The following is a 22,492-nucleotide window of genomic DNA, read 5'->3' as shown; positions in this document are numbered from 1 at the left end:
AATTTCGCCAGGTCCTGTGATCTTAACAGACGTTTTCCTCCAATCATTATTAGTTTTTTTTTTTTTTGTAAAGGAAATCTTTGATATGAGCTGAGGAGGGTTAGGAGAGCTGGCAATGGAATGAGCTTCATGCGAGTCTTTCAAGCTGCATCAAGCATGAAAACATGTTACTCCAGGGGGATAGAGGYGCAGCASCAGACAGCTGTCACCTGTAAGAGCTGCGTTTCCACTAACAATAGAGGGAAAACTAGATCCTCTCCACGTAAAACCTGAGGGCACCAACTTGATTTAGAATATCYTGTATTTTGTCTGCATGAACATTAAAACACAAGCAACTACAGATGCAGAATTATTATTAAAATTCGTTTACAACTGACAACAACTTCACTGAAAAGAGAAAGAAGCAAAACAAAARGAAAAGAAATTCCTCATGGCAGTAAACGTTTACATTCCCAGCTCATACAGTCTCAACTTTCGTTTYGGCATCAGACATATTTCAGCGAGTTGGCATCGCATCTAAAAGATGAATGAGCAATTATTATTATTTTACAGMGAAAACAAGTTGATCCTCTAGATGAGCTAACATATTAAATCGCCTTCAGACTCGCTGTYGTTTCTTTTCAGGTGAAGAAAAGCAACGGAAGTTGTCCTTAATTGATTTGAGCGCAGGTGAGATCTGCACGTCTCGCCATCAGCAGCCCAACTGAGAAGCGCTGAGGTTGAATATAAAGGTTGTTCTAAGAGCGGGGCTTTTTGTGTGTGTTTTTTTCAGGTCTGTGCAGCGTGAATGCAGAGCAGCGTTACCTTCTCAGTTCATATGTTTCCAGGTTCTGCCGCTTCCCTCCGGACACCTCAGTCACAGACTCGTTGGTCCCACACAGACTCCCCGATTCGGTCCGTTCAACAACTCTCGGCTGCCGACCTGGAGTCAAGTTACACTCAATGAGACACAAGACTACCGGTGGGGAATTTCAAAATAAAATACGTAGTTACCAAGGGTACCAAAATGAATATTTATTATCCATAGACCTCTGTTGACCTCATTCGTTGGCGTCTCAATATATGTTTGAACGCCTCCTTCTGCCACTGCGGCACAGAACTAAGATTCATACAGATTTGTTTTATGTTAGGTTTACTCTTGTTAATACACCTTGAAGTCACCGGTTTTATTGTCTGATTTGTATGAAAATTCATTGTTATTAACTTTATAAATCAGTTCTCCTTGACAGACATAAATATTTTAACTGACAGAAAATCACACATCAAAAAATACATGAATAAAATTATTATAACACATAAAAAAAATCTGTAACCAAAATATTCAATTCAATAGAAATACAATCAATTAGCGCAACGCCCTGATGACATCACTATTACGTGATCACATGACTCCCTCCTGGCGCGCTTTAATCCGGAAATAGCTTTGTTTGACTATCTTAACCGGGAAAATGTTTGACACTGAAAGTTGCAAGTTACAACTGAGACAGGAACACCGTTTGTGCGCCCACGACGAACCGGTTCAGTTTGTGCTGAAACCAAAAAGTAAGATTTGCGTATGTTTGTGTGCTTGCATGTGGGCACGAGCTTTGGACCATCCTGGTCCTCGAGCGCAGGTGACCTGCAACTCTTAGATCCAACACACTTCAATGAAACAGACGCTTTATGTTTTCGCATCCGCCTGAATAATGTGTAGTTGCGCCACTGCGACCCAGCATATTGGCATTGTGTTCCAAACTGAAGAGAAGAATGTACAGGAAAAGAAACGGGAAACGAAACAAAACAAACAAAAAAAAATTATCTTATCTAACTTTATGTTGCTGGATTTTTACACAGGTATTAAAAACTAGCTTATGTTTATTGTAAAGAAGTTGAGATTGTTCCAGTAATCAATGGAACAATATGTTACAATCAACATTGTTGAGAACTTTTATTTTGAAATAGACCAAACTAACAGTATTAAGAGATGTTAAGTGTCAWCTTTATAATAGTTTTTTTTGTGTGTGTGTGTGTGAATAGTTTTTAAAATACACTTTTAACCAGCCTATTACATCTCTTTACGAATGCACAAAAGTCTGTCAAATTGCCCCCCAGCTCCCAAGCAAAAGTACATTTCCTACCGTTGATTTTTGCAAATAATTTTCCAAGCTTCTCTTTTAATTTGAAAGGGGAATTTGAAAAYCCCCCTTATCTTACCGTGCTTCTTTTCGGGCAGCTTAACTTCAGCCCGCTCAGTTGAGACTTGCAGCGGRCTGATGGGTGTTTCCCGCCTCAGTCACCATCCACCCCTCCAGCTACTCATTCCTTTTCCTCTGTTTAATGCAAGGTGCGGCTGCAGAAAAATGCGTTTGAGTGGCAGGCGAGTTGAGCGGCTGCAGGTATAATATGTATTTCTGAGACCCTCCTGACTTTGCATGCTGTAAGACTCTTCAGGGGCTCCAGTTGATGCACCTTTCTCTTCGTGGGCAGGTGCTTGTTGTAAATCATACTTCCTCTATAGTACAGAGACGCTTTGACATTTGATTGTTTTTAGGTTTGCCTAAAGCTTCTGGGAAACACAGAAGGGTCATGACAGAAAGAGAATTTAAATTACTAAATCAAAATGAAATGTTAAGCTTCATGATCTTTTTCCCATATTGCAATAAGCAGAAATAGGACACAATGGCTAAMAAAATCAAYCAATCAATAAATGAATCATRATAAAAACATGTTGTCCATGTCAATTAACCCAATTCTTAGTTTGTCTATTGTTTAAATTCTAGTCAAATTTTGAGAAGTAATTTTTAACAGAATGTCTTCCTTGCAGAAAAAGTTATTAGTTCACTTTGTTCATGGACCTATTTGTGTTTAAGTATATTTTACAGTTTACAGGTACAGTTCCCATTTTATGGCTAATTTCTGTCAGTTCAGTCAAAAATATTATCTTTTATCTGTCTTGGTTATTATTTCAGGTCACCTGACATAATGGTGTGATTCATTGGATTCATCAAGTTTTATGGATGAATATAGCTAAATSTTAACAACATTCAATAAATTTGAATACAAAATAGATTAATAGCAWAATCTCAAATAATATTACACATATTTAATACAGATTAATGAAAAGTATGTTTTTAAGGGTCAGTTSAGTCTATATSARCATTACACTCAATTCCAGTGTGACTTCCTTCCAAGATCCAAGTTATGAATTTAAAGACAAACTTAACTCGGCAGAAATGTGTAASTGATGTTATAAGAAGTCTAGATTGCATGCCTAGCTTTGCACAGGTGCTTTAGCTAGCTAAATTATTACCACAACTTTTGCCTTGTGATTTGGCAACTGTTGTTTTCTCCCTGTATTTATTTTATTAGCAGCTGCTTAATGATAGTGTTTTGAGTTTGATTTTTTTGACATCAAGAAGTACATCATCATCTTCAAAGACAGATGATTCCATCTGCTTTACATGARCTAAATTCCTTTAGATATTTTTACTGCAACAGAGCAGAGACCACACAGCGCTGGATGTGCAGGTGCTCTTATCTCTAAGATACTGCAGAGCCTTGAAAGCATAATGGGCCTCTGTCTGCTTAGGGTGAGGGTTAAGCCTATCTTTGACTCAGTTATTATGGGTTTGTTTGCTGTGCATGTAGCCTTAAACAGGAGAAATCAAGGTCTCCAAAGTCTACTGCATTATCATATTCATAAATATTTAACAGGAAAATTTAGTGTTCCCTTCAATCGCCGAGTTGCACAACTCCCAAAATGCATCTTAGATACACACCATGTCTCCCTTAGTTTTCTTCAGCCATACCTAACGTCCAAACTGAGTACATTTAGTGTGTAATGCTGACTAAAGTTCTCATTTTACAAAGTATCTAAAGCTATACTGTGTGAACATTAACTATACGTCAGTTACAGAAGCAATGAAAAAACTTTCACTTTATACTTCTGAGGTTAGTTTGTTGGATGAAGAATGCAACAATTAGATTCTAATATGGYTAGTATAAAGAAAAAGGTCAATTACAAAAGAGGAAGAGTAARCATYAAGAATTTTTCAACTAGCATTGAATCAAATGATACGCTCCGAGGGGTTTGTTAAAGATATAACTCGTCTCAGATTTTTAGCATCTTAATGTGGTTCACCTTCTTCAAAAGGAGAAAATAAGTTTTAGAAAAATATTGATCAAATTATTATATTAACATTTCATCCTGATCCAGTGATGTCTGTTCATTTTCAGTCTTTGGGCATTCATAAAATTAAATCTTAAATTATTTTTCAATTTTTATTTCTCTCAGTTAAAGCATGTACTAATTTATTTCTCAGTGTTTGTCAACTTTCGACTTTAATCATACACATTTAAACAATTTTCAAATTCCGGGCAGTATTATCCATGCTGCTGGAGTTGCTAAAGTATCTTTAGTATGACTTTTGGATGTCTCTGGCCCATAGATGCTTTGTTGATGATTTTAAAGTTTAGCAGTTAAAGTTAAACCACAGGACAGCAAAAGTCACCCGAGATAAGTCAAAAACTCATGCTGGCATAAAAACATCTATTGGAGGTCTGTGTGTTTGCCAGATCTCCACATTAAATCACAAAATCAGGAAAATAATAACAGACGTACTGTATATCCGTTCTTCTCCAACTGTATAGCGTCACACACATGGAAGAGTCAATGCCGAGTTGCATTAAGTTGTTTTTGTCCTAGTCGGTGTTCAGTCATCCTGATTTCTTTATTTTAATTTTCCAGGGATTTTTTTGAAGCATGTTTTATTCAGCAGGGGGCAGTACAGAACTGCCCTGTAGGTAACATCTGTCAAAGRAGTCTTACTTCCTTTTTTTTTTTATCACAAAAAGTGTGAACATACACATATGTGGTATCTTAGWCAATGGCCTACTTTGTGTTTTTGTGTAAAATGTCGTATTTGATGGGGTTTTTTAAGAAAACGAATCTGAAACGGTACTGGTGCCCCAGTCCCAGTGCATCCCCAGTTCACGTCTTGTTTTCCACATCACATCACATCACACTCACCAACTCATGAATAATGCTGGGAGCTTCTCTCCTTGATCTCTCCTTGATTGATTTTAAATGAGCTTTTTTAGAGTCACTGAAGGATTTGAGGACCTCTCGTAGCAAACATTGAACAAGGTGAGAATGTTAAGACCTTCATCTGCTTTTATAGTTTCATCAAAGCTGAACAAGACATTTCACCATTTATTCCTACCAAGATTAAAGTGAGCTGCAATGCGGCTTTAAAGTTTCAATGGAAAAATGAGAACATAATTTTATATGCATACATTAATTGTTCGATTATTTTTAAATGGTAAAACATGAAGGTAACAGAAAATTGAACATGAAGGTCTAACATAAAACCAGAGCCATCTATCCATCCATCCATCCATCCATCCATCCATTTTCTGCCGCTTATCCGGGGTCGGGTCGCGGGGGCAGCAGCTTCAGAAGGGAGGCCCAGACTTCCCTCTCCCCAGCCACTTCTTCCACCTCCTCCAGGAATCCCAAGGCGTTCCCAGGCCAGCTGAGAGACATAGTCCCTCCAGCGTGTGCTGGGTCTTCCCTGAGGCCTCCTCCCGGTGGGACGTGCCTGGAACACCTCACCAGGGAGGCGTCCAGGAGGCATCCTTACCAGATGCCCGAGCCTCAACTGGCTCCTCTCGACGTGGAGGAGCAGCAGCTCTACTCTGAGTCCCTCCCGGATGACCGAGCTTCTCACCCTATCTCTAAGGGAGAGCCCAGCCACCCTGCGGAGGAAACCCATTTCTACCGCTTGTATCCGTGATCTCGTTCTTTCGGTCATGACCCAAAGCTCATGACCATAGATGAGGGTGGGAACGTAGATCGACCGGTAAATCGAGAGCTTCGCTTTTTGACTCAGCTCTCTTTTCACCACGACGGACCGGTACAGCGCCCGCTTCACGGCAGAAGCTGCCCCAATCCGCCTGTCGATCTCCCGCTCCCTTCTTCCCTCATTCGTGAACAAGAAAAAACTGGTTTGTTAATAAAGTTTGACTGACCTATCTACCTACAGACCTTATAATCAGGTCGTCTGCAGGTCATTTAGCACCACTTTCTCCACCAGCATGTTGTGCGCGAACGGAGAAGGGTGACCATCGTCCAGCCACGCYCCGGCCCAGTCACGGAAGGCTCTCCTCGCCGACCGGAGTCGGACTGTTTTGTTGACATTCGTTATGTCAACAAAGTGGCTTTAGATATTCATCCGGGGTGCTTCGACTACATTTAAAGCCGGGGGGGCAAGGGAAGAGAGACAGAGACTGTGGCGGCAGTGTGTTGGTTGGTCTGTGTTACCCAGAAAGCAGTTGGGCACAATATTGCAACACCAACACCGTGAGTGAAACAATGACTGGGGCAGCCTAGTATATAAAGTACTCAGGGACCACTTCTTTATTATTGCACATCCACATTTGTAGAATACGGAACAAATCGCGTCCTGTATAGGTTCAATATGGGACGGGTGGCAACCCAAACTGTAGCGTCGATTCTATGCGCCTTATAATGCGGTGCGCCTTATATATGAAAAAAGTTTTAAAATAGGCCACTCATTGAAGGTGTGCCTTATAATCCTGTGGGCCTTATAGTGTGGAAAATACGGTAGATACAATGGCTTTAAATCAGAACCCTGGGGCTGACCGTAAATTAATGCTGTATACTTTGATATATATGAAGAAAAGCAATTTAAAGCAAATCCTGATACATTGATCTAATACCTCCCTATCCAGAAAGAGTTGATGATCAACAGAATCAAAAGATGAAGTCAGATTCTTCATAGTGTATCAGCAAATCAAAGTCTGCAACATAGCAGAGATCTAATATTTTAGTAAGTCTACCATGCAATGAATTGCAATATATAAATGCTACAACTCAACAAAATTAGTTCTCTCTTTTTTGGAATTCATACGCTTAAAAAATATTGACAAAATCATGTGGGATTATTGCCCCCAATGGTAGAAACACTACCAGGGTTGCTGCTGAAGACTGCGTTCATCATAAACAAGCTTCCTTTACATCATCAGGCGAACTGGAAGTTTTCCCCTCTGCTCCTTTTAGTGTTTGGGATTTCTCCCTCTAATGCATCACTTTTTCTAATGATGTCTTTTAAATGCTGCAGCTGCAGCAGGGACTTGTTTACATTTCATTTATCCAGCTGTCCACAGTAATCACTGCATCCCAAGGTGATGTTGGTGTTTGTGCCTCAGTGACCAGAATCACTCTTGAGACATATTTATGAAGCTGGTGCCACAGTGCTAGGTGTGATTTTGACTCTGTTGTGATGACCTGTCAACACGTCTGTCAGGACAGGAGCACTGAACCTTGAAAAATTGTTTTCTGTCGTTTTTAATCGTTTCATTTTTAGTGACATGCATTGCATTTACTTTTTGTTTTTCAATTTTCATAATACTACRTCGGGCACTCATATTAAGAATGTATGCAAATGCAATGRTAGTATTCTTGGTAGAATCCATTACAGTTTTTGCAGATACTGGCCTAATTTCCATGATGATGTCTCAGCTGTGTCAAGTCTTGAAAAGAACCTACCAGTGACCTTCCTCTGTCCTTTCATTTGCATTTCCTTTTCATTACAAAAGTGAATTCATTAAGTGAAAATCAATAATAGATCAAAGCTCTACCTTTCTGGAAAGAAGCTGGGGAAAATGATTTACATTAAATTAAAAACCCTTATAAATAATTTATGCWGATAACATATTGTGCTAATCATAGATAAGTTTATGATATATCTTCAAGTCTTCATTGTTCACAATTTGCTTCCGTGTTACTATTACATTTATGTGTAATATCTGCAAATGATTTTCATTCACATCAACAAATTTATTTTAATAATCCTGGTTTGCGCTGTTTATTTATTTTCATTGTTTTCTGTAAATTATTGAATAGATATTTACTAAAGACGCCTCATTTTTTAAAACTCTTTTACTCTGTTTCTTATTAAGTTGGACATCCAAATATATGTAAAATTATGCTCATAGGTTTCCATTAGGCGTATGTATTCCARGAATATTAAAATATTTCATTTTATATTTACATTTTTGTCTTGAACAGTTATTTCAGGATTGATTATTTCRATTTGCTAAATGCCAGAACAACAAGAGAGAAGGTATTTACTTATTTTTAAACATCCATTAAGTCAAACAGTTTMTATRCATTTCCTCAGTATTTAGTCAAGTCGTCTTATAAAATAAATGATGGCCTGAACTTCTATAGTGCTTTATCATATCATTCGGTGTTTATTTTAATAAAGATTGGGAATGCTAACCTTTTTTTTTTTTTCAGGGGAAGCGTTGTCATGCTGGCTATCTATCATATTAAAGCAACTTTCAGAAAAAAACWAAAAATTGCAGCATATAGTAGCTTGACCAGAACATGGAGAACTTTATACATACATTTTTTTTCATTTCCTGTTGCAACTAGCTGTTTTGCGTGTAAACAGAAACATTCCATAAAACTTTAGTTTGAAAAAGTTGTAAATTGTTGGAATGAGTATATAGGGGGTAAATGCAACTTTGGTAGCAAGGAAAACATTTTTGTGAGGGTGGATTTGAAAATCAGACAGGGACTATACTGGCACAAAGAAAAGGACATCTGACGCCCTGAAAACACTCCAGCTCAAGAATAAACCATCACGTCTAAACAAGCTAGCAAGGTCCAGAGGGAAGAATTGTATTAAAAAACAACACACTGTGATGACAGAAAATAATGCACAAGAAGAAGATATGGAGAGATCTGCAACAAACTGCAAGAGGGAAACAAAATATAATGAAATGACATTACTTTGTATACTACTGATCTGACAAAATGAGGTTGGGGTGGTATAATTCAGTAGTTACTTTTAAGGGAGATTGGATATGTTTTAATGTATAGGTTATTGTCTTGCTAAATTCACACGTACTGACCATACAATCATTATTTTTCTTTTTTGACAGAGAATGTTGGCCTGAAATCTGCTGCGAATCCGTAGGCTAACATTTGGCCGCCTTCCTCCTGTTATGGACTGTATGAGTTAGGAGTCAGAGCCACTCACCTGGGATCGCCAAAAAAAACAAACAAACTCCTCACCTTCCATGCTTATCACAAAGACATGATGTGATTCTGACACGGCAGAAACTGTGGAATTGTGATTTTGACACAAAAGAAAGTGTGATCTGCAGGGCAGAGGTGTTATTACAGTGAAAAAGAGTCMAAAGAAATTTCAGAATTTTTATCGATCAAACATTTGGGTTTTTATTCTTTTGACCCACTAAAAAAAATCTGGTCTACATTTTTCAACAATTTACATACCCTTTATTCATGAAATTTTTTTTTTACCTTTTTTATTCCATCACTGACAGATACTCGTCAATCACTGAGAGGTTTCCCTGCTGACAGGAGAGAATTTAAGTAATGACAGTAATTTTGCTCTTTTTCTGTCATTCTTCCAAGGACTGAAAGCTTCTGGACAGAGTTAAACAGTTCAGGAACAAAGCCAACATTTACACTAACTTCCCTAAATGCTACTGGTGTCACACCCCGAGTTAAAAAATGAGGCATCCAGAAATGTCAGAGATAAAGCTTTTGGTGCTGCTTGTTACTTTTTGTTGACCTTTTTTGTTTTAAGGAAATTAGTTGTCATGCTTGTCACAGGACACAAAAGGCTATAATGAACACATACATTTAGTTTTTTAAAAGGACTGCCAGGCCAGTATAAATAGACAAATCAATAATAATAATAAAAAAACTGTACAATCTCAATATTATAAACATGACTCAATAACAGTTACCTAAAAGGTCTTTATTAATGGACCCCGTAAGATCAATTAAAAAACAAAAACATTTCCCTTTGAGGGACGACTTCAGAATGTAATTTGGTTGAAAAATGTAATTGAAATTGAATTGGATCACATTAAATCAAATATAGAAACGTGTGTTGGAATTTGGTTGCTAGCACGGTTTACTCCCTGTTTTTTTTTTTTTTTTTTTTTGTATTAGTATTGTTATAATAGTTTATGTTAATGTTCACAAGCTGACCTGAGGGACATTTGTTTGCCAAAGACAAAAATGATGTGACTCRTCATGCACAATTTAGTCCATACCGCCACCTTCTGGTAGTACAGCATAGCCAATTTTATTTGTTACAAATTAAATAATGACAGGTTATTTAATTGAACAAGATTACGTTAATCTTCAAGATTTATGTCTATTGTCATCATGTTTGAGGACATTGTCTGTGTGACAATGAATAACATTTCATTGTTTTTCACATTTTCAACACAAAATGTGAAAGAAAAATAATTTAAAAACAATGTTTTTAAACGAAAACTAATAATTTAAACAATTAAGTTTAAACGGGATTTCTATTTACTTTAAAATCTCCAAATACGTTTAGGAAAAAAAGAAAAGATATTCATGCAGAATAACAATATTGATGAAGAAAATGTATTACCTTACACTTTTCAAAACTAATTATTTGCATTGTCGCTATGATAAAAGAGAAAGGGGGAATAAAGACATTCACTGAGGCTGTGGGATCAAATCCTTGTAAAGCATTCATGCTAATGCAGAAAAAGAGCCACAAAATGAAAAACTATATAATAAAAACAGATATAAAGGTATACAATGTAAATGGAAGAGTAGACTGTACAAACTTTCAAACTAATCGTGAGTCACAATCTTTATTTTTGTTAAGTTGTTTATCTGCCTCACACTTCTACTACACACCTCCTATTTCCTTTCTGGGAATCAGAATGGCGTGGATGGAAAGACAAACACAATCAGAGGGTCTTAGAGGGGCGTTTTTTTGAGGCCAGACATGTTTTTGTGTGAGCAGGTCAGTCAGTGGAAATGTTCCTTCTGTTGATACTGGGTTTGTGAACAGACAGGCAGTAAAGTGGCAGAGTTTAAAGTCCAAGTAACCACGGAAAAGAAATGAGAACAGCACGATTAATTCCAGAATATATTTTCAATATATTCTCCCATGGACACTGAGGTAGCATTTAACAGGTTGAAATTATGATGAACCAAATTGATACAGGTTTAAAAACTATTTAGGTCAAATGACACAACAGATAGATCCTGACTTAAACTCGAAGATACTCAAATGATAACTGCAACCATAAACGCTGTGCTGTGTGTTGGCTCAGATGGTTTGTCTAACAGTTGCAAGGAGGTGAAATGGGCTTATAAGGCACACATATGCTGGTATGTTGAAGAGGGAAACACAAGATGGGTGGAATTATTTCTGAAGAGTTTAGSTTTTCCCCAACAACCCAATGTGACTTTATAGGACACATTTTAAGGCGCTTTACAAGCTTTTAAATAACCAATTTTCAATTGGAGCAATTCTAGTTTTAAAACAATACATTTTTGCTGAGTCATTCATATATATTTTCATCTATTGTTCACATTTTTTCCAGACACGAGATGTCTTTTTCTGTCAGACACCTCAGATAATCTGAAAACGTCACTCAAAACCGAAGTGTTTATGATGTTTTCATGATGTAAATCTGCCTCGTAGCTAAAATGTGTTATACAAATAAACTTGATTGATTGATTTTAACATTTTCAACCCGTTTAAAGACATATGAGCTATTTTTGTTTCAGATATTCCAGTAGCATTTTAGCTGCCAGTGAAATGCAATGCATTTCATTCTTCTGCATAACACTTTCCAACATTTCTAAGGCTTGAATTTAAACATTGTACCAATTCTTAATGCCATAAATGACAATAGTTAAACTCTTGGACTAAATCATGACACCCATTTACTTCAGTCTAAGAGTCATTTGCCATAATTTTGGCCCTTTTTTTTCTTCTGGAACTCTAGAAATCTTGTTTTTGAGCAGGTTGCTGGTCAGTGATGAATTGGCCGATGTGCTCATCTAAGACTGAATTTTACAATTTCCAGAACACAAGATCCCATGTGTCTGATAAAATACTGAACTACATATTTGATTCAAAACTGCAGTCTAAAAAGAACCTATCCTGCCTCTCAACATGTGGTAATTATTCTCTAGTTTGATTCTTGAGTAAATTGCATTTCTTCTTCTCCCCAGTGGTCTCTTTCCTCCATCACCTCCATCACTACAGTTCTGGGTCCGGTGAGGATCAGGTGGCTGACTGTCCGGTAGTCCAGATCGAGAACATTGAGACCATTCACAGACACCACAAACTGTCGTACCTGCAAATATGGAAGGTATTCAAACATTAGTTAGCTGAAAAAAGAGGAAACTGGTTGATTTATGGTTTATTTAAGATAAAATGTCTTTTGAATAATTGTTTTTGTGTACCTTCATCCCAGCAACAGCAGCTGGACCAAATGGCTCCACAGCCTGAATGTAGCATGGCTGCTTTCCTCTAACCACAAACCCCCATCCCACTGCATCACCCACAATCTGTAGAGAAGTACAGGACAATTTATAGAACTGAAATATGTGCTTATTTGGAGGTGAAAAAACACCCTTTTCACTTATTAAAACACGCATTTTGGTGAATGGTGTCAAATTTTATATAAAAAAAGAAGAAGAATATATTTCTTGTAATAGCCAAAGAAAGATTAGAAATAATATCCTTTCTCTATTCATGTTAAAGGGAAAAGGCTTTTAATTTAGGCAAATGTAAAACATACTGTGAATGTTTTCTTAATGTAGGGGCCGCCTGGTGTTTGCAGTTCCTCTGTGCTCACTGGTCTCCTCAAGACTAAATACAAGGGAGAGGTAGAAATATAGGGGAAAGAAAGAGAAAAAGACAAAAAACTGAGACAAAAAAAGAAAACTGTTATTTTTAGTTTTCAACAGGATAATTCTAAAGGAGGAAAATCATTACGAGACAGCATATTTTGGACGTTGTGGACTTACTCTACTTTAAACCTAGGTAATCTGAATTTAATGATAGATCATCAATGATAAATCAATGTCACATTACCCTGTGGCTTCCAACATTCCACTAGCCTAACAACACTCCTTTGCTGTCATTTGCTTTTGCAACCTGCATGTACATTAGCCCTAACGAAACACAGCAGTTGCCTTAAAGATAATACCTGATTTAGGGTTGGAGAGTGTGAGGGAGGAGAAAGAACTGCAGCCACCAACTGTTCTTCTGGTGTAAATGTTTCCATCGCTGCTGCTTCTTAGCCTGGGTCTTGCTGGACCAAGACAGCTCCCACTCTTAGTGGCTTTTTCATTCTTAGAAGCACTGTCTAAAAGGAGACAGAGATGCACATCATGCAGAACTTGCTGATTCACATAAAGATATAGATTTATTTATTTATTTATTTTTCGATCATTGACTCAGTCATTTATTGGCCTAAATGTGTTTTTTCTCCTGACTCAATTCAAGTAGTTTTGATTTCAAGACTTTGTTGTTTTGTTTAGTTTTTCAGTTAGTTTTAATTTGTAACAAAAGTTTAATCTTACTAAGATGTAATGTAATGGTWTTTGGACTTCCTGGAGCTTGCTGGATTTTGGCTTTCCCATAATTGACCAAGTAWGCATGCTTGAAACTTTGAGTTCTTTTTCCAGAACTTGCCAGTTACTTTTGGAAATTTACAATTATCGTTTTGGAAATATGAAGAAATTTTCTGATTACTTTTCCTAATCAGATGAGGTATTTAGAACTCCTTTCCTGAACCTACTAGATACTCTGAGGAACTAAGAGATACATTTCTCCAACTTTCATGGAGCTTACTGGTGAATTTTAAAGAACTTTCCAGATACTTCCTACGAACCATGGAGGTTACTTTTCTAGAATGACCAAGTACTTTAYTTGAACCTGCAAGTAATTTTCCCACAACTTATTTTTACAACTACCGAGGTACTTTCTTGTAACTTTCATGGTACTTATTAGTCATAAATCACAAATGCTTTCACTTTCACTTTAGCACATACAAATGTTGTGGATCAGCAATAAGTTTGACTCCTATAAAGGTAGGGAAAGTTCTAGAAAGTACACATTAAGTTCTAGAAAGTGATTTATATTTCTAGTAAAAGCACCACRTAAGTTTATTTTAGTGAGTTTCTAAAAACAACCAATAATTTCCACAAAGGTTCTAGGTAACGTACACGGTGTGTTCTGGGAAGAACCAAGCAAGTATCAGAAAGTAACAAATTTCCAAGGGTTCAATCTAGTTGTAAACCAAGGTGCCATCAGCTGGATTAAAGTGTGTTTGCATTGACACAGTTCTGTCTAAACCTACATATTCTATCATCTATAATTCTRTTCCATTCCACCTTGACAAGGAGGRAGTTCTTTTGAATTATAGAGATATGAAAGACAAATATTGGCCATGATGTTGACTTCKRCAGGGATGAAGAAACATGTTMAATTGTTCTGTTRGYTGCTTTGATAAGAGGGACGAGTTGTGCTGTTACAGTTTCCAAAATATAGTATATTCCTGTTTTYGGCCATGATTTACTKCTATAAATAYATAAGCCTTGGCTTTAAACAAGAAACTAACAACAATAAGTCAGTTTTGACATACTATATTTAATGCACTCAATATACATTGGTGTTTCATCAAAGTAACTTTTACATATTTGAAAKTTGTAGAATGAGCTTTTGTGCCTGGATAATGTAAAAGTAAATTTGTATATTAATGTGTATAATTTTACTGTATTCAGTGGTTTGCAACACATTGATTAGAATCWGAWTTTTTTGTACAAAAATAACATCAAGCACATCAATGATTAACCGAGTGATGGTGATAAAAACATATTCACCTTCTTCCCTCTCTCTTCCTTTCCTGTCTAATTGGAAAGTGACACCATGATGTGTCAGGCAGATATATGACTGTATAATAATACAGTTTGTGTAATGCTTGCTAAATAACTATGTMGTKTSAAGCCTATTACTCCAGCCACATTTTCTGTGAGTGATGCAGTGATATACAGGTTGCTGTCTCATAAGCTTGTTTGAGTTGCACGGGGAACATTTGCTTTCTTGTGAGCTCTCACATAGCTCCAAATGTTTTAGTTWGTTTTTTGCTGTTTATTGATTTATTTCTGGCACAACTTTTTTCAACCCGAACAAAAGTAAGTTTTAAACTTTGTAGAATTACTTTATATTATTGTTTGCTTTTGTCATTTGRTWTGCCATTTGGTATCCTCCTTATGTTTTAGTTGTCCATATTTTAATATAGTTAGCTTATTTTGCTTAAATAATAAGATTTACGCATTAATATTTCTCCATGKTTTTCTAACAGTTTGAACCTATTACACATATTTTGAAATAATTCACACATGTTGAACTCGTATTTYTGCTTTTAGCATCTAGGRGAAATAAACATTTGCATTTTCAAGTTATAAACAGTTCTTACCTGCTGTACGAAGACCCATTTCTTTTCAGACGTTCGTCAAACTGATAAATAAAAGGGTATCTATGGATACATGTGGAGAACCAGGAACTTTAACAATTCTTCCGCACATACAAAAACTCTAATGGAACAATTATTTGTTTTTATAAAGAAGTTCTCTTCATGCGCTCACCAACAACGTATCCCTAACCAAGTCTGTACTTTAAATGCTCGTTGTGTTTACAGTTCTAAAAACACAGCTAGTGAAGTGGTTGGAAAATGCTTGAGGGTGAGCTAAATATTAAACCCCAGAGCAAACAAGTCAGCCGTCAGCAGGAGGTACGAGGTGGGAGGAGTCATCTCCAATGTATGGTTTTTACTAATTACACCRACATTTACAATCTTGAAATTTTACCACATCATTTTTTCATTTGAAGCCTGGAATGCTGTAGCTAATGTTCAGTTTATTATGGCATTAAAGATTATTTAAATAAATTAATCAAGTACATTGTGCGATCAATACTGTAATTACTTAAGTAACATAARTGATGGTTAATAATATTATCACCAGGAAAACATTATTACAAAAGTATTTACTGTTTTAGTATTTAAAACATTGTTTAATCAGTTTAAGCAGCTAACTATTTGATACACTGGTTAGTTTTAGCATAGAACTAACAAAGAGCAACACTGTATGTATTACTGAAGCAATGTACCAGACAGGCTGCAGCTTGGTTGCCATGCAGAGTGTGGGAGGGTGCAGGTGGAGAGGGAATAAAGTAAAATTATTCAAGCTCGGACGGATACAGGACAATAAAAAGCTGAGGAAACCACACCAGCTGAAAATAACAAGATTGGCTGCATCATGGGGAAACAACATATGTTGAAATACCGATGACTCCAAGAGTGACATGGGATTAGTGGCTCATAGGAAACAAGGTCAGTTTGGCCATCTTGCAGCCCTGATGTCAAACCCAGAGAAATGTTGTGGGTAGAGCAGAAAATGTGTATTGGGGGGGGGGGGGGAAAGGTGGCCTTCAAAACTAAATTAGCTGCATGAATGCTGTAGGGAGGAAAGGGCCAGAATCTTCTCAATCTAATTCGAAAAGTATAATGAAATCCAAATGTTTGACCCAAGCTGCATCATTTAAGGAAATTCCACCAAATGCCAACTTCAAACTGAAAAGAAACTCGTGAAAGTTTGTTTGGTCTATACAAGCCTTCGATGTTGGAATGAAAAGTGACAAGCAACTAATAAATAACTTTCATTGCTGTTTTCCCTTTCAACCTTCAGCTGAGTCAATTCGACAACGTGGCCAAGAATGACATCAATGAGGAAACCTGCCGCTGTGATCACCACCTTCAACAACAACAAGCTGCAGACAGAATAAACATGCCTCTGATAACTCCATTCTATTCTGTCTACATGGGGACCATTCTTTACTCTTTAGGTCAGTCAGTGTTGCTCTTTCATTAACTGATCATGAGTCAAACAGCATGACTCGAGATAACAACACAGAGATAGCGGTTCACAACTAAACAGGAGAAAGTCTTTCCAGTCTGGAGACCTCATGAAGGTGGAAGGATCATGTAACACGAAGACCACGATTATTAATTAAAGTTTACTCAAGTGCAAATGTAAAATTCTATATATATTCTCAGGGACAACAAAAATGCATTAAATTCTATTGATTAAATGTAATCCTATTGAYTAAATCAATAGGATTACATTTAATCCTATTGATCAAGTCTATTGATTAGGATTCTGGACTGGACAGTCTTCAACAGTCTAATTGAAGATGTKCAACAGTCTTCAATTAGACTGTTGAAAATTCGGTAACACTTTATTTGACGGGTTGTGAATAAGCCCGTCATGACACCGTCATAAACATGACATAACACCTGTCATGAACATGACTAAGTCTTCATGAATATTTATGACTGTTGTCATAAAGTGTCATTCAGTAAATCATGACACTTTTAATACAAAGTTGACATTTTTCAAAATGTTTCTGTTATGACAACTTGTCATTAACCAAGAAATCATGATCTGACATAAATTTGTTCTAAAAGTATTACTGTCCATCCATCCATCCATCCATCCATCCATCCATCCATCCATCCATCCATCCATCCATCCATCCATTTTCTTCCTCTTATCCGGGGTCGGGTCGTGGGGTCAGCAGCTTCAGAAGGGAGGCCCAGACTTCCCTCTCCCCAGCCACTTCTTCCATCTCCTCCAGGAACCCCAAGGCGTTCCCTGGCCAGCCGAGAGACATAGTCCCTCCAGCGTGTCCTGGGTCTTCCCCCTTATTAATGTTCATGGCAGGTGTTATTTCATGTTTATGACATTGTCATGACGGTCTTATTCACAACCCCTCAAATAAAGTGTTACCTTATATTCTCAGATAAACTGAACAAAGTCTAAAAAGGACTGGATATTTCTGTCTTGTGCAGAATTGCATATTTTTTGCTTGACTAAGCAACTCTTCAACTTCAAGTTATTGTCTTCCTTACTTCCAGTGACTCAGCTTTTTGTTTTCAGAAGTAGAAATCAATCATTATTGCTGTTCCAAAGGCTATCTGAATTATTGAAATTTCTTGAAGTTCTAAATTATTTTTGAGGGTTGTGAACTTTTTTAACCTCAGGTTTCTATTTTTTTCATCTATCCATCCTACCATCCTTCCATCCTACCTAATCTTTGCAGGGTCATCAGGCAACAGCTGCCTTTCTTCAGCATTCACTGGGCAAGAGGCTGGATACACCCTAGATAGTTTGTCTGTCCATGATAGGGCGACACAAAGACAAGACAAAAAAACCATGAACAGACAAACTTGTATCTAAGCGACCAATTAACTTAAAAGTCATGTTATTGAACTGAGGATGTCAGAGTCCCCAGAAGGAAGCCACTCATGCAAAAAGAGATTACGCAAACTTTGTACAGAAAGACCTTAAACTGCCATTCAATCCCAGGAACTTGCAAGACAACAGTGCTAATGTCTGTGCCACCATGAAGTCCATGCTTCTTTTATCTGCTGTAAGACAGTTCATTCATGTCCATTAAGCAAATGCAAGCAGATCATTTACTAGGATTTTTTTTTGCCCTTCGTTGTATGCCAGTGTTGAGAAAAACCTCCTAATCTAACCTGTAATGTCTAAATAAGTTTTTAAAGATCTGGAACACAGTGACCTCAGACCTGGAACTGGATGGAAAATTTAACACAGCTTAGCTTTATTTGCTTTGTCAGAAACTCCAGAAGACACAGGTGCACTCACCTGGATCAATGACTACCTGACAAAGATGTTGTCAGTTTGTSAGACTGAAGRTTTTAGAGGCTAATCAAGCTGTTCTGGAGCACAAGAGAACCACAATGGGATGTACTTTCACCATTGTTTTYCCCCCTTTGTACACCTCTGACTTCCAAAGCAAAAAAAGCAGCATCATCTGATGGGGACACAGCATCAGAACCAGGGACATAAAGACCAACCAACGTGATAAAYAAGGCTGGTTCTGTTGTAGGGACTMGTTTCATCTGGAGAGAACAGTGCAAAGAACATTACAAACAACCCCGAGCATCCTCTTCATTAGACARTCAGTGTTTTTAGCCAGAAGTGTTTTCRGGTCTTTAAGACACAGCTCTACGGGAGRTCTTTCCTGCCTAAAGCCATCAGCCTCTACATCAGCTCTTTGAAGAGTCGATGATATGGATAATATGATGTTCAGCAATATTTTATTTCCCTTTAGGATTAATAAAGTATTTTTGAGTTAGGCTGAATAGAACAAATGCAAAGAATAAAATGCTTTTGGCAAACTAGAACAAATCCAAGAATTGTGCCCACTGCACAGGTAGACTTTTGTAGAATTGAAAGTACACAGAACAGACAAATCTGAACTTTCTGGTRCAAAATATATATCATGTATTGCTAACGTTTTCTGTTGGAACTAGGTTTAAAATGCTGAATATTTTATCTTTCACAAACCAGCCTGAAAAGAATGGAATAGTCCACCTTTTCTAATTCGAAAGAAAATGTTCAATTTAATAGCAAGTGCTGTGAAACAAATGCCTAATGTAAATGTTTGTCCTCAMAAATCTATTCCGGGGACATTCTGTGACCCCTCCCTCSAGGATTGCTCTCATACACTTAAACACTTGGTGATCTCTAGCTGCTGTKCTGCATTGTTGTCATAGATCAATGAGCTCATTGAGTTCAGGGTACAACGCAATTGATGTACAGAGTGTTAGGCAGACTTAACGTGTTTTTTCATCATTGATTGACTGTGTTGATTTAAATGTAAATTGCACTTTTCTCTGTAGAAATGTCTGACTCTTAGAAAGGTCATGCATAAACAAAGACACCTTATCATTTGTCTGCGGTTTGCACATGCAGATGGAAAACTGCAGGTGTTTTTTTTTTTCTTTTCCACAGAGATTTTGCAAATGTTGCAAACTCTTTGGGAGGATTATACTAATAATGCTTAGCCTGTGCAGAAACAACTAGTTTATGTCGGAAGACATAAATGGCACAATTTTGAGGTATTCTGCTGAAACTTTAATATCTCTTGATAATGCCTGAAATAAAGACCTCTCCTAATCAGGGAAAACAAGACAAAAGCAACCTGTTTTTCAGTTTTAATAGGTAAAACTGACATTAAGCGGATAATATGAATATATATATATATATATATATATAAGTGCATAAGTGGGCATTGCACTGAACCCATGTTGATGATCTCTGTTATCTGCCATTTGCCTTAAGCTTCCATTAATCTGATTTTATACTGCCATCTGCTGGATGAAATCTTCTCTCACAGTCATGGTAAGATTTTTACATTTAAATTTGATTAGTTGCCCGTTTCGTGAAAACTTATAAATCCTTTTAGGAATTAAAGTCAAAAATGTATTCACTTGCTAATTTAATGTATCTTTTTTTCAATTTGAAGGCTGTCAATTCCAAGTAAAAGCCGCACTGCAGATAAATTGGAAACAAAAAGCATTTCAAACAAAAACAGTAAATACAAATCAAAGCAAAGGAAAATCCTTTAAGGGAATATTGTAAGATGAATAAACAGCTTTTGTATTGGATAATTTGTTCTAATAATATTAAACATCGTACATTTTTGGGAATGCACAGCTTGGCACAAAAAAATAAGAATTGCATTTCTGAACAAATAAAGAGAAATAAAATAGGCTAAAATATAAAAAACAAAACATGATGAAACAAAGAGAACCGAAGACTTCAATGAAAGTGGCATGCAAGTAACCCTTTCTGGAGTGCAATAAGCTTTAAACAGTAATTTGGTTTTCCAATAGGGGGTACAAGTAGGTCAGTTGCATTTACCTTCCCAATAAAACTACAGCAGCGCCTCATTTTTCTGCAAACTAACAGAGACACAGTCAAATTGGTTGAAGAGTTTCTGGATTTGTGTTATGGCCATTTTGTCACATGAACCTGCATGTTAAAGGCTTTTATCCTGCAGGAAGTCKGACCTCCTCCTCAGTATCAAGCCAGTTCCAGCCTCTAACAGATGTTCTTCCAGGTCTGGCCTCTCTCTGCTGTCTTGTGTAATTGCTCTCACCTGATTATGGTGTCAGTATCAATCTGTTCAGTTAAATACTCGTCAGTCCCTTGCCAGATCCTCCCAGTTTTAAACTTGGTTTGTTTCTGTTTCCAGCTCAGCATGGCTCTCTGCTGATTGTTTCCTGTTTCTCTGCAGTTCGTACTGCTTTGTGTTTCACCCCCATGTTTTCATGTTGTTTTAACATACACAACCTTGACATGATTCTACTGCCCTCCTTCCTGTGTTAGAGTAATTCTACATGCAATTCTCCCTTTATTTTGGGAAATAACAATTGGGGAAAAAAAATGTGTTAACATTCTACGTTTTTGTTAATGTGATCTAAATTTCAGTTTCATTTAAACATGTGAACATTTAAATGCATATTTCTCTGTTTGTGAGAGTATTTGCTTGTGTTCAAATATAGTAAAGCAGATAATAAAGTACAAAGTACTTTGTTCCTGAACTACAACACACAAAAATCAGTTGAAGGTTTTTATGGGTCATCCAGTAATAAACTCTTTGGTAAGCTTCCAAATAAATTTTTCAACAAATTCAGAAATTTGCATTTTTATTTGTTTAATTTTGAAACAATAATTTTTAATGAGTTGCAGAATTTTTTTCTTGTTGATCTTTCAACATGCAGGCAGCTCAACGTCTATGTAGACATGCACATAAAAATAAACAGCCATGTACCAGAACACAAATCGATACATGGCAGCTTCATGAACTACTGTGCCACTGTGTTGTAATTTAACAGTATGAAGTCCAAAGTTACAATTAGCTGAATATATCGATGTTTCCTGTAAGAAGAGTCAGTAGCTCAGCATCTCTTTCTGCTGAGTCGCTTCTGATTCACTGCAAATATTATCTGACAAAGCTGAAAAAAAGCAAAGCAACGCTTTTATTTATCATTCCAGGAAATTTTGTTGGAGAAACTCCCTGATTTTTAAAGGTGCTTCAAATGACTCGCGTTGGTTTGGTTGGATGATTCACTTTTACTCCCGTGTGTGGGAGCTTTGTTTGTGTTTGCTTTAGTCAGTCACACTTCTCTGGAAAAAAATAGCTACCAAGTTTAATCTTGTTTATTTTATTTCTCATATAAATGTGTTTAAATTAATTACGATTAAACATACCTTCAATAAAACATCTGCACAAAGTAAGGCAGTAAGAAAATAATATAATTACATAATATGTAACAAAACATGTTACCTGCAACATGTTAAAACGTTTGATGCATGTTTCTTTTGGGTAATTTTTGTCTTAGATGACCATCAAACTGTAACGGTGTGTAAAATATTCCAAATGGTGGCTAAGAGTGCATTTGGCATATTTATGTTTTTATTTTGGATTTTTGAATGGGTATATTTCTGTATTTGTCACATAAAGCTATTTCACATAAAAAAATATGTGAAATAGTATATTGTGTCTATTTTTTACTGGACATATATACAACGTACTGCATGTAGTGAATTTTTGTACCATAACAGAATTCTTTGACTTGCATAACTAAATCTAACTAAATCACATGGTGCATGTGTAGATTTGACTTTCTTAGCACAAAATGGGAAAAATGTATTCTTAAAGAGCCAGTTTAATTTATTTCTGATCATGTTCGTGAAGAAAGATTTGAAAGCACTTACAAA

The 22,492-nt window shown here is 36.7% G+C and overlaps 2 protein-coding genes across 4 annotated transcripts in view; both read right to left on the bottom strand.

Annotated features, from left to right (window-relative positions):
* The window catches only part of LOC103472826 (collagen alpha-1(XIV) chain-like), a 111,136-nt gene extending 110,191 nt beyond the window's left edge, over positions 1-945 (bottom strand). For 2 of the 3 annotated variants that reach the window (XM_017307590.1, XM_017307592.1), the window contains exon 1: positions 805-944. The gene's annotated coding sequence lies outside the window, so the exon portion shown is untranslated. Of the gene's footprint in view, positions 1-804 lie in introns of all 3 variants that reach the window. The other variant, XM_017307591.1, reaches the window with a different exon arrangement.
* A 9,716-nt stretch (positions 946-10,661) lies between these two features.
* Positions 10,662-15,523, bottom strand: LOC103472795 (DEP domain-containing mTOR-interacting protein-like). The gene is made up of 5 exons (XM_008422632.1): positions 15,313-15,523; positions 13,039-13,197; positions 12,628-12,698; positions 12,290-12,394; positions 10,662-12,180 (listed from the first exon to the last, which is right to left on the bottom strand). Exons 1-5 carry the CDS (start codon positions 15,329-15,331, stop codon positions 12,013-12,015), a joined length of 522 nt encoding a protein of 173 aa, XP_008420854.1. The 5' UTR covers positions 15,332-15,523; the 3' UTR covers positions 10,662-12,012.
* Positions 15,524-22,492: the final 6,969 nt, after the last annotated feature.

The sequence above is a fragment of the Poecilia reticulata genome, linkage group LG11 (genome assembly GCF_000633615.1).
Source record: "Poecilia reticulata strain Guanapo linkage group LG11, Guppy_female_1.0+MT, whole genome shotgun sequence".
In the NCBI taxonomy this organism is placed as follows: Eukaryota; Metazoa; Chordata; class Actinopteri; order Cyprinodontiformes; family Poeciliidae; genus Poecilia; species Poecilia reticulata.
Note: the sequence above shows the minus strand (reverse complement) of the source record. Positions and strands in the feature narration are given on the sequence as shown.

Excerpts from the sequence above, each read along its gene's own strand:
- LOC103472795 (XM_008422632.1), bottom strand. Across the intron at positions 12,395-12,627 it reads ACATTAAGAAAACATTCACA|ATTGTGGGTGATGCAGTGGG; the intron begins GTATGTTTTACA and ends ACTTCTCTACAG. Across the intron at positions 12,181-12,289 it reads CTGCTGTTGCTGGGATGAAG|GTACGACAGTTTGTGGTGTC; the intron begins GTACACAAAAAC and ends CCATATTTGCAG.